This window comes from Morus notabilis, unplaced genomic scaffold (assembly GCF_000414095.1).
Source record: "Morus notabilis unplaced genomic scaffold, ASM41409v2 Scaffold535, whole genome shotgun sequence".
Classification (NCBI taxonomy): domain Eukaryota; kingdom Viridiplantae; phylum Streptophyta; class Magnoliopsida; order Rosales; family Moraceae; genus Morus; species Morus notabilis.
In genome coordinates this window covers 78,245-91,681 of record NW_010367018.1, presented here as the reverse complement: position 1 = coordinate 91,681, position 13,437 = coordinate 78,245, and the positions used below count along the sequence as shown (strand labels likewise).

Here is a 13,437-nt window from a genome sequence, read left to right as displayed (position 1 = left end):
CATCAAACTGCTGACTCCACAAAATTCAGGCGCCGGCAAAGCAGTACCAAAAATTCAGCGCCAACTGAACAGGGGAGATGCCATAAAAATGGCAATAGTCCTTTACAAAGGGATGAACCGGAAGGGTCACCCCCGCCGTGACAACTCTGGTATAAACGGAGAGGTATCCAGTCGAAGGCATGCTAGTCCTAAAATGCATATCCGGGAGGAGGTATTCGAACCACCTCCCATCAATACAGCCTTCTTTGACGGCCCGGATAATGTCTTTATTCCGGACCCTCGACGCCACGATGTCGGCCGTAAAGAAAAGCCTGTCCGGATCTCCACTCATAGCAATTAGGGAGGCATCTACCAGCGAAGCAGCAACCCCACTTACGATGTCACCCGTGAAGGGAATTCTGTCAACCACTTCGTCTATGATGTGGTCGACACTACCGAACTCATCGCCGAAGTCATCGCCTGGTCCAAACACGGCCTCAGCGTCTTCTACTTCCCTCAGCAAAGAGTCGACGCCTAGAGAAGAAGATGACCATGAAATCTCATCCACAGAAGAGGAGTCTGGTCGGACGGCGGAAGGATCCTATCGACAAGGGGGTTTTGAGCCATTATTCTGATAATTAAAAAGACAAGGAACTAAGTCAAAATCCTAAAGTCGAGAGGAAGAGGAAAAAGACGAACGTTCTAAGCGACGACCATTCTAAACTACGACTGCTCAAATGCCTCGACATGACGTCGATCATTCATGTAAAAATGGTAACGATGAGTATGCATGGTAACCAAGGTTCATCAGAACCTAGAGGCCAGAAGCGTACAGTCAACCAAAAAATCAGAAAAAGAACTATCATACGCGGGTAAACAAAGCATACAGTAAGGTCTCTATCCCCTATATTTCACATTAGCATGTCTATGGCATACGATTCAATAAGAAAGCCCATAAAAATAATACAAAACGGGTGATGGTGAGGCTTACCGGTAAATCAGATTCTGGCAAAGTCTGAAACTGAGACGGCTTCGCAACGTACCGAGCAGTGCAAAGGAATGCAAGTTGGAATTTACAGGGAAAAATTCTAGCAGAGTAACGACAGTTTAAAAAGTGTTTTGGAAAAGTGGCCTCGGTTTGAAGGGTATTTAAGGGGAAGCAAGCCCTCGACCCCTGACCGTTGGATGAAGTTCATGAAATCCAACGGTAGGGGCATCTTGCCCAGATCTGACGACAGCAGACAAATGCGGGAAAATGAAGGGGCGCGATCCAAAGGCTCACATTTACCCTTCCGAAATGAGGCCTCACGTCAGCATAGGGAAGTGACCGATGCAACGGTTGCATTCCTTAAGAAAATCTGAAGCATTCGGACCATCATTGCGGACGAAGGCTCGAGATCAGGTTCCCACACCCGAAGCACGAAGGTACGACCGAACCTAAGCTCGAGGCTGTCTGAAAGAAACCCTCGACCTGGGGGGCAGCAGTTGTGTGGGAAAATATGGATGACGCGTGAAAGAACAACAGTGTGACACGTGACCTTGCTTTTCCTCAAAAGGCAACAACCCTCGACGCTGGGGACTTCCTTTCCTTCTGCTGCAAAGGAAGCCCAACTTAGGATGTTGACTACTCATGACGACGACAGGTCGTACCGTCAACCTTACGACGAAAATCTTTCGAGAGAATCAATTGCCAAGAAAGACTAGGCTGAACAAACAGAGACGGCGAGAGGAATGCCCCAAAAGGGAAAAGCCTGACATCGCAAGTTGCGTGCAGAAATGGAGGATGTCTGCAGTACAGGTATTAATTACAAATCCTTAAACCGCCATACGAGGGACAGATAAGAGTTACAGGTACGCACAGAGCCATAATAGGAGACTAATTGGCTGAGTAAAGAGTTCGCAAAGTGATTAGTGAGCTACGGTCTGGGCCTAGAAAGACAAACCACTTGAGTGCTTCTGCCTACAAAAGAGACCCACCCGATGAAAGAAGCTCGGATATAAAATGGACAAAGCCCCATACAGGAAAGAGGTTCGCTTCCTGAGAGAGAAAAAATGAGAGAACAGTTGATGTAAATTGTAACAATCTCAAAAAGAATATAAAACTACAGTGGATGTAACTCTTCATTAACAGAGTGAACCACTATATATTTTGTGTTCTTCTACTTCAAGCATTTTTTCTCATATTGCTCACCATTCTAAAAATACCACAAACACTTCATTCAATATCAAGCCGGTAATCCAACGGGATACCTAGAGGTGACCCGGCCTATTTCTGTTGACGAGATTTCACCGTCAACAGTTAATTATTGTTCAACAATTGAACAATACCATATTGACCCTTGGCTACTTCTGCTATGGCAGTGTCTATGAAAATACAATTAAAAAATAGATGAATATTAGGAAAACTAATGGATAAATAGCGGTTATTTGACTGCCACATTAGAGATGTATGATTTTTGGGCAGAATGAAAGAGCCGTAGTGGGTGAGAGCAGAAAATATACGTAGTCTATGTTTTTTCAAAAGGCCTAGGAAAGAAACGGGGGGGAATTTGAAAATAAATAATTAAATAAATAAGAAAGAAAGAAAAAAAAAAAAAAAAGAGAGAGAATCTTCAATTGTAAAACCATTTTGCCTATGATCAGTTGATCACACATCCTCATTGTTAATTGTAAAGAAAAATACTCTCTATTTTCCTCACCTTGACATTTTCCTTCTTCCTCCTTTCTATTTTCCTTCTTCCTCCTTTTTCTTCTTCCTTTCTATTTTCCATGCCTCTAATCAAACACGGCATCAGTCTTCAAACACAACGTCAAATTTAAAGACTTTGACTCTCTTACACCTGTAAGCTTTCAAGTAATGACTATGAACAAACATGAACCTCGTGCTCCCACCGGGGATCGAGAAATGAGAATAAGCAATCAAAACTACACCAAAATGACGGTACATAGTCCCTTACCACTTCATGAAATTCCATAGAAGTAGTATTGCCAGAAATTAGAACACCCATTAACACATCAACAGGTTAGCCAAACCGGTCAATCAGAAAACAGCAAGGCACTTTAAATGGGCAGAAAACTAATACGTGATTCTTTCAGACTTGTGTCAAAATATCAAGAATAGGTTTGAACAAATTACGATAAAGAAACAGAAAAACATCAAACAAAAATCCTAGCGATCGTCTCAATGGGCAAGGGTGACCTCCATCTCCAGTATTGCTTTTAGTTTTGACAATCCACTAATTAAAATATAATTCCATAGCTATAGTAGTAATCAAAACTAGATTTGTTCTTACGAAGAATGATTGCCTAATGAGCCAAATTCTAATTGCCCTCTTGTTTCAAATAACACGGTTGATTCTCCAAATATCACCAGAGACGCTAATCAAATCAACAACAAGCAATTGTATCTTATTCTTTCATTAAAAATAGAGATTTTAAATGTAAATTCAACATCGGGTTGCTATGACAATGATGATAAGAAATAGCCATTATAAAGGCTCAGCTATAAATATAAAACATATTTATCCTTTTTTTTTTCTTTTTCACATATCCTATAAACATATTATCAACGAGAGTAAAACAATTACAGCAACAAAATCATGAATTCAGCCCAACATGAAAAATGAGATCAAATCAGAATGTCAAACCTCTTCAAGTAGATGTTTTGAATCAAAATAAAAACGACGACGACCAAAATGAAACACATTTATTTAAAGAAACACTGCAAGTCACTCTCTTCTACGTTTGAGTGAAATTCACTGTCCTCAACTGTATAATGTTATACATCGACAAGATAATGGAATGGATGTAGGAAAACACCACCACCACCACCATCAACACCATCCATTACCATATTAAGTTATTATTATTTACATTCAAAGGAAAATGGAAACACATTTCAATTTCTTCCATTTCTTCATCTAATAGCTACTAGTAAACAAACAAATAGTGCATAGATTAAATTACATTACAATGAAAAGGAAGGAAAAAAAAAAACACAACAAAAAAAGAAAAGGAAAATCGCATACCAAACCATATTCAATCCGAGAGAAAATTACCTCCTCTCGAACCCGAAGCTCCGGCGGAGCTTACGGCTTTATTCTTCCTCTGCTCCTCGTACTCGGGGTCATCCGTCGGCAGCTCGAACCTACAAACCGGGCACGAATTCCTCGAACCCAGCCACAGCAAAATGCAATCCCCGTGATACCTATGCCCACAGAGCAATTTCTTTGCCATTTCACCAACATTGACCATATCCTTGCATACAGCGCACGCAAAGGCATCATCTTCCGACGCGACCTCCACTGTCGGCAACTCCATCACGGCCGATTTCGCCGCCGGCGGAGCTCCTCTTCTTCCGCCGCCGTCGCTCTCCGCCAAAGTCTGAAGCAGCGCCTCGTACCCAGCCGCGTCCACGTAATCCTCGGGATTGCCGATATACCGGTCCGATTCAGGCACTTCGAGACGGAATTCGATCGAGTTTTCGTCCAATCCCATTAAGATCTCCGCCCTATCGAGGATCCGGTTCCTGCCGCTCCTTCCGCGGGTCACGAAGTCCCGGATCCGGAGACGAAGCACCTCGTGACGCCTTCTCCGAACCTCTTCTTCATCCCTGTCTTGCTCGTCGCGATTATCTCTGTCCTCGTTGTCCGATCGATCGCCGTCTTGATCGGCTTCGTTGTCCTCCTCTCCTCCGTGATGGAACTCAGCCCCGTTCGGATAATCATCGTCGCCGTCCTCATCGTTTTCCCACCCATCGAGCTCAATCCTGAGAAAGTCATCCTCGGGAGGACTCTGAGGCGGCGGCAGGGGCGGCGCGTCTTCGTCACTCGCAGCCTGGGCGATTAGCCTCAGCACCTGGAGGAATTGGAAACCGAAATTCGGATCCTCTACTGGGTCCGTGAACCCCGAAGCGGTCTCCGCCGTTGGCTGCGCCGGAGCTGGGATGCACTCGACGAAGCCGCTCTTGCATTCGTAGCAGACGACATCTGGAAGATTGGCTAGGGTTTCGATGGAGACGCTCTTATTGCATTGGTAGCACCAGTATTGCGAGGATTCCGTCTCGGAAAGGGATCGTGCCGGTGGCTGTGACGGGGATTCGGCCATAATTTCCGATTTGGGTTGACCGATACAGCCGAGAATGACCGAGTAGGACGAGGAGAAGAAGAAGGAACGGAGAAAGTGCAGGGAGAGCGTGGGAGATTAGGTTTTCGATGACTTGCAAGCCTAGCCTAGGGTGCCATTATTTAGGTAGATTGTTTAGGTGTTGTTGAGGCGGTTGTATTCCCTACATTCGGAGCCGCACGATCAAACTGGCGAAGTACATGCGTGAAGCTCTAAGATAGATCCGACGTGGGATATTAGATAGGCGTTACATTGCGAGTAGACCCATCATTCGTCTTCGAGTACTACCAATCATTCCAATCTTGGCTAATTCCGAACTCCTCTACCGAACTATACCATATGGTCCAATACTCAAATCTCGATTTTTGGTGTTCTCTGTCACTTTATCAATTTAAATTTAAATTTTAAATTTTATTATAGTAAAAAAATTTTAAAAATAATCACATTTAATTTTTTAATTACAGTAAAAAGTTCTCACATAATCACATTTAAATTCGAATTAAAAACTCGAATCAGTAAACTAAACGGTTTAAATTTTAATAAGCTGATTTAAATTTTATTGATGTAAATAAAAAAATTAAATTGTATAGCTTAAATTGTAATTTGAATTAATGTTTAGATATATAGTTAAAGTTTCAATTTAAGTATATAATAAAATTTAAATTTATGTTTGTTATGTGTGAAAAACAGAGAAAATTAACACTTTTTTACTGTTTAGAAATGGTTTGGACGGTCAAATTTGAGAGGGGAGCTAAACTCTATATTGGGCCGTCTAACTCAGTTCAAACAGACAATTATAATTCAAACTACATGATTGTCAAACGTCAGTTCAAACTGTGTTCACCATTCAAATTGAGTTGAACTAAATTAAACCAGTAAAATAAACGAGAACTTGATTAAAATCACTTCAAATTAAAAAATATACATAATAGATAATTTTTAATACAAATCTAATAACTAAAAATTTGTTAATAATTTATTTTACAAAGACTATAAAAGAAAGTCCCAATAAAATAAAATCTTTAATATGAGTACATCCATTTTCTTTTATTTTTCCTTGAATGAAACATTATAAGGACACAACCAATAGAATTTTTTTTAACGGACACGGCCAATAGAGTGTTACTGGCTTGCCCATAGTTTTTTTTTTTTGTTTTTTGTTTTTTTTGTTTCTTTCTGGCTAATCCCATGGCTTTATCATTTTTATCATACAAAGAGCAAACCTTGCGTCTAATTAATAATTCATTTTTGAGAGTTTTTCTAGTATGTCAGTCTTATCGTTAGTGTTAATTTATAATTATTAAATTAAGTTAAAATCACATCAGATTGAAAAAAATATGTAAAATAAATAATTTTTAATACAAATCTAATGATAATATGACATGATATGATTAGTTATACACTAATTAAGACCCCAAAAATTAGACAGATGATCTGGATTCATTTGAAACATCCTCATGTTTTTTTGTACAAGAAGTTCTTAGTTATATGTTATGATATGTGTCTGCATTTTTATTATTAAATTAAGAAATATCTTAAGTCTGGCATCCGGTAGATATAACTTTTTGTATTCTCATGTAACATCATTCTTCGTGTGTGTAACACTCAGTTTGCTTAAGTATAACATTCAAAAAATACTTTTTTATATGGACACTCTCTTAACATTTCGAATTTCACAATTTGATCTTTATTATTTTTTTGCAATTAACACCTTCAACTTTTAAATATTTACAATGAAGGTCCAATATAATATGGCGTCTGATTTTTTGATAGTTCTGATCATGTGACGCGCATATTAGCATCTATTGAGGGTAATAAAAGTCATTTCTCACCCTTAAAGCATATGTTGATGGCACTAACCCTTAAAAACCTAGAGTTGTTTATCTCAACTGATTATGTTCGGACATATTATATGACTTTGAAATCAATATAACCAAACAAATAAAGTGAGAAATGGCCTTCATTTTGCCTCAACAAATGCTTATGTGCGCACTGCGTGATCAAAATCATAAAAAAACAGACACCATTTTCGATTGAACTTTAAGTGTAAAGATTTAAAAGTTGAAGGGGTCAATTGCCCGAAAAAAAGACTAAATTGCTAAATTCGAAAAGTTGAAGGGATGTCCATAAAAAAAAACATTCAAAAAATATGGTCCAATATATGTAAAATTGAGTATTATATACTTAAGCAAACTGAATGTTATACACACGTATGAACAATGTAACACAATAATACAAAAAAAAAAAAGTTATATTTTTTCGGAATGTAGGGGTGTCGGACTTAAGATTTTGCCGTTAAATTATGATGATATAAATAAAAAAGGTAATCGTATTAATTAACTTTACAAATGAGAAATCAATTAGTTCATTGGTATACTAAGGTATGCATTCCTGGTACGTGCATAACCAGAAAACCGAATAGAACTCTAAAACAGAAGAATGCAAATGGTATTGTAGGCGGACATGCATGAAGTGAATTTGGATTTATCAAGTTGTCTCGCTATAATATATTCAAATATTTCCAAACAATTCATCAAAGGGAGAAAATACCCGCATATAGAACAATTCATCCGAGTGTTATTCTAATTTCTATGTTAAAAACGACAATTTGTACCAAGTGATACGCATTTTTGACTTTTCCCTTGGGGCGGAAAAGAAAAGAAAAAAAAAAAATATATATATATATATATATATATCGTTGCAATTAGGTCATACATAGCATTAAGTAATTAGAAAAGGTTGATTACTTATGGAGAACCAATTTGAAACTAAACGTACACATTTAAAATCAAAGTAGACATACTTTTCTCTATTAATTTAGTCAATTATACATTTGGAATAACTAAAAACTATCTTTGCACTTCCTGACCAAGCAATTCGGGGACTACAGTTATCCGTCCCAAAGACGAAAACTCTCTCTCTCTCTCTCTATCATTTACTCCGTCTTCCTTTGATTGCTTTGCTTCCTCACGCAATGCTGTGACAAAGTATGAACCGTATACGACGGTTGAAGGAAAAAAACAGAGCACTCTTTGTAGACAAAAACAAAACCCATATTGTGTACACTTGGTTATTGATTTATTTACACACACTTGATACTTATTCCTCTCAGTCCAAAAAGCAAACACCTCGTGGCTCCGACAGGCAAAGCCAACTGAAGTTAAACAAAAGGAGAGATTCTATATATCTTACAGTATTAATAAAGCCAAAACCTTTCCATTATTCTACAATTCCTACTTTTAACCGCCTCACTTCACAAAGGACCGGAGGGGAGTTGCTGGGGGAGCCTGAACCGAACCTGAGAAGCCGGCGATCGGACGGCCACGCCGTGCCAACAGATGCCACCCTTGCACATCTCATGATTGACGTGGACGTGATGATCACGTGATACGGCATACGTGGCCTTGCGTGAGACGTCCCACGTCAGCGTCCCAATCAGAATGAGTCCCACCAGGATCGTCGACGCAACAAGCACAAATCCGCCGCCGAAGCTCCGGCCGACGACCAGCCCATACGCCTTGATCCCTGCGATTATTGCCACGTAGATCGTCGTCAAGTTCCCGACGACTGCGTCAGAAACCGCCATGTGTGGTCTCAGTCCAAAGCTTACAGCAATTACAGCAGTGGCCTTGGCTTCCGTTACGATGGGCTGGGGCTATTTAAGGGAATTGAGAATAATAGGCTTTGGTTTGGTTAGAAGAGAAGCAAAGGGATTGTGCGTGTACTTGCCGCAAAAGTGACGAAAAGAAACGGAAAGACTGTAATTTAATGCCCTTTTGATTTTCTTGGGAATGTTTCTGGCCTTAATTATGGAGCTGAAATTACAAAAACGGGGTCGCCTCTGATCTCCTGGCGTTTTTGTTACTGAAACTTTATCTACAGCTTTTTGGTGTTTGTCGAAAGGGGAAAGTGAAGGTGGCAGGTAGTATCCAATATCTCCCCACTTTGTTGTCGTATGTGTATACCGTTTTTGGCAATCCCATTGTGCCACGTGTATTTATCCTATTTGCCTTACATTGTGAAAAATACGTGGCTGTACCAAACTACTCCATATATTTTCTGATTTCTTCTTTACAATTTTGTTTTTCTGTTTGGTCTACAGAAACGACGTCGTCGTTTGACATGTTCTGACGACAGAGACTGGTGGGTAGACTTTCTATTGATGGAAGGTGATAGACGGACAAAGTTGTGTCCTGGTTATTAATATGAGCCACGTAGACAGTCATCCTCCCATTCTCTGTGGGCCACGTATTAATTGTGAGATTGATTCACCAACCGATTTTCTTAGCAAATAAATAACAAAAATAATAATAATAAAAAAATCCCGGATATGCTCACAATTTTCTAGGATTTCTATTTTTTTTTTCCTTTTTTTGGGTGTAAATCTTCTAGGAGTTGCTGTTGCGTGAAGTTTATTTTATGTGCCTTTTTTAATTGCAGATGGATTAACGATAATTAGACTGTATGAGAGCGATTGGGAGCCTAAGTGCGCCAACTTGCTTTTGGAATTGTAGCCGAGTGGGGTCGCATCATCATTGACGTCACTTTCATGGGGTAACCAAATTCCTTGCAATAAGATGAACAAAGAATTTTGGCACTTCGAACTTTTAAAATGAAAAAAGTTAATAAAAATAATCAGACTGATATTTATGCATTTGAAGCCTCTTGAATCTTAATAAATATGCAAAGAATGCATATTTGATGGTTCTCGAGAGGGAGAAAATGCAAACTTCGTATGGATATGACTTATGAGGATTTAAATGAGGCTTTGATTGGTTCAAAGTATATTCATATTAATTAACGGAATCACATTATCACAGGTAGGTAGGTTTCCATAGGAATGCGCGGGGGATATGTGTTCATGAATCTGGCTGGCAAAAGAACGAGCAAAGCCAACTAATGTTCCCCAAGGAGGCTGTTAAAATACCACTTTCACGTCGGGGGTCTTTATCCAAGTGATGGAATAAAATATATCAAAATGACCTTTGCATGCAAACATAAAAACACATAACGGCTGGTTGTCCATAATTTCTTGTTTTTCATCATTTATTGTTCTTGTTTGATATCTCTTGGCAATTGCAGAAGTCCCTTTTTTTTTTTTTTTTTTTTTTTTTGTTGTGTGGTTCCATTCCATAATCTATCTCCAATCTCCATTCATTCCCACTTTGATGAATACAAAGATTTTAATTCCAGTTTCTTAGATGGAATCTCAATGATGAGAAATACGAGTATTATTTTTTCTGTCACTTTCTTTGTTACTCTCTCCATTTACAGTTTTACACCTGAACTTTACTAACATAATATATTATTATTTAAACAAAAAATGAGATAGTAGAGTTTACATGTCAAACACTACGGTGACGTTTGATTCGAATCATAGTTCATGGTTCGTTACAGTATTTTCTCTCACAAAAAATACACGTAAATGAAAAATAATTCTAATCTCATTATTTTAATTTATGAACCAAACGTCTCTCAAATACAGAAAGTAATAAAGAGAGTGACAGATTAAGTGATGATAACATTTTTCCTCAAAAGCTCAACCAAAAAACAAAAAATAGAAGTAGAAGCCAAAAAGTTATTAAAATTGAACAGTTAAAAGCTATTTTACGCAGTATGACCAACGACAAGTCGTTGAATTGACTAAGGAGACGTTTGGTTCATGGATTAGAATCATGTGATTAGAATTATTTTCAATTTACGTGTATTTTTTGTGAGATAAAACACTGTAACAAATCATGAATCATAATTCAAATCATAATTTGAATCCTCCAACTAAACATCCCCTAAGTATTGTCAACTATCGAAAAGAAGCGAGTACAAGCACAATTCAGATTTGAGCATTGGAGGCCTGCGTGATCAATAGCATACTCGAACTATAAGTATTATGTCCAAAGTTAGGGGGGGAAAAAAAAAGGTTCAAAGTCAAGTCACATAAGTCACGGCACAATGACCACCTTCCTTGTGCCTTGGTGGTTGGTTGTGTTGTCACTTTTCTCAAGGGGTTTTTGTTGTGTGTTATTATTTTTTTTTTAAAAAAAAGGTCAAGGATTGTGGAGAGGAGAAGTCACGGCAAAAAAATGACTCCTTAAACCGGATATAGCATGGATGCACGACTAGGCTGGCTAAGTTAATTACACAACAGTAACACTACTTGATCATCTAAATTTTTAAAGACACCCAAATTCCCTCTTTAAAATGATTACAAGATAATGGTTAAAAATGCGTAAAATCATGATTTTATCCGTCAAATTTGTAAAACCAACGTATTCCCGTGAGAAAATTTGATTTCCATCAAATGTTTTTTTTTTTATTTTAATTTAGTTACTTTATTCTCTCTTGCAATTATCTTCTTAAACCTATCATTTTTTTTTTTTAAATTTCTGTTAAGAATTGTGATTTACCTTTCATTCACATTCCGCATTAGGCTTTGGATTCTTTTCATTTTGTAACCGACAATACATCATTTTTACAAGTCCAACTATAAGCCCTCAAAATACATCCTTAAAGTAAAAGAGAAAAATATTACGAAATATCAAAGAAAATAACAAATTATTTCATTATTTTGCAAAAAGATTTGTTTGCACAATTGCTCCCTGAACTTGTCGTGCTTTAGTAAATTACTCCCTGAACATTTAATTTTGACAATCAACTTCTTAAACTTGTAAAATTATTGTAATAGATCTCATTTTACTAAATTTGCTCAAAATTTTTATTTTTGAGGGATTAAAATTGAGAAAATTAAATATTTATGTTATATTTGCATTCAGATGTTGAAATTCTCTGTCAAACATGATTTTTTGATACTAATTTAACGCAATCATCATCAAAATTGGGCATAATATAATAATTTTATAAATTAATAGGATAAGTTGTTAAAATTAAAAGTTTAATAAACAAATTATTAAAATCATACAAGTTAAGAAGGCAAACGTGTAAAATACCATTAGCAAAACATAACGTCATAACTTATGATTATGAATAACAACTTTTCACTTTTCAGACTTCAATCGAAGTCACTTCATACTTAAAATGCAGGGAAAACATCTACAGTTGATTATTATAAAATCAAATAAAAGATAAAACGTGAAAGAGGAAAAACAAATGTCTAATGCAAAACGTAGACAAAATGAAGGCCAAAATACTAAATAGATTTCTCTTTTTTTTCTTTTTCTTTTTCCTTTTTAGAAAAAAATACAGTAGACTTGAAAAATTATCATTAGAGAAAGTACTTAGACGTAAAAAAAAGGAAAAAAAAATTAGTAAAAAGCAAATCGGCCTTTAGGAATACGTTGGTTGTATAACGTTTAAAGGGGGGAAATCATCATTTTATGCATGTTGTATAGGCTAAAACTTTTGGCGCGTTTAATTTTATTTTTTGTATAAGAATGAAAATGAAAAATATTTTCAATTTCAGACATAAATTATTTTTGAAAATACGTTTGGTAGTTTTATCAAGAGATTATTTTCAGTGTAAAAAAATTTATTAATGTTTATCTTTCTCTCTCTCTGCTCGAGAGAGAAAAAAATAAAAACAAGAAATGAAAAACGATTAAAATTCATTTTTCATTTCTCTATCATTTTATACTAAACCAAAAAATCGTTTTCATTTATGTTTTTTGTCTTTATTGCGCCAAACGTCATTTTAGAAACGTTTTCATTTTTTCTTTCTCGAAAAACATGATCAATTCTAAACACGGCTTTTATTTTAATAATTTTACGAAGCTATTTGGGCAATTTTTAAAATTTTAGTGATTAAGACAGTTCTGTTTAATTAAATTCGGTTAAAAATCTATAATACCGATGGAAAACAAATGATGCGAATATTTATTTATTTTTTATTTGATAAATGGGTACCTAACAAAAACAGCGTCCCATTTACTTTGGCTTAGTTTGATATTATTTTTTCATCTCAAAATTAGCTTATGCTTGTAGCAGAAGCTGATTTTGGTGTTTGGTAAATCTCTTCAAAAGTGCTTTTTGAAGAATTTTTTTAAGAATCTACAGCCAAAATGAGAAGCACCCTAAAGACAACTTTAGCTTTTAGATTATGCGGGAATCAACATAGTACATTTAATTAAACTTTCATAATACCCATAATACCCCTAATGAAATTTAAAATTTACAATCTTTCGAATCTAAAATTCAGACTCGTAATATAATACAATAGTAATATTGTAACAAATAATATCATAACTATATTAATAAGTCTAATATTATTATTTTATCATATTATAAGATATTATAATAATATTATAATTATTTTAATAATATGATAATGTAATTATAATATAATTATAATTTTATAATATATTATATATTATATTGTATTGA

The 13,437-nt window shown here is 36.3% G+C and overlaps 2 protein-coding genes across 2 annotated transcripts; both read right to left on the bottom strand.

The window, feature by feature from the left end:
- Window positions 1-3,656: 3,656 nt before the first annotated feature.
- On the bottom strand, window positions 3,657-5,231 carry LOC112094198 (E3 ubiquitin-protein ligase CIP8). Its single transcript, XM_024174525.1, has one exon. It carries the CDS (start codon window positions 5,083-5,085, stop codon window positions 4,018-4,020), a length of 1,068 nt encoding a protein of 355 aa, XP_024030293.1. The 5' UTR covers window positions 5,086-5,231; the 3' UTR covers window positions 3,657-4,017.
- A 2,710-nt stretch (window positions 5,232-7,941) lies between these two features.
- On the bottom strand, window positions 7,942-8,993 carry LOC21404720. Its single transcript, XM_024174541.1, has one exon. The coding sequence runs from the start codon at window positions 8,687-8,689 to the stop codon at window positions 8,357-8,359; it is 333 nt and encodes a 110-aa protein (XP_024030309.1). The 5' UTR covers window positions 8,690-8,993; the 3' UTR covers window positions 7,942-8,356.
- Window positions 8,994-13,437: the final 4,444 nt, after the last annotated feature.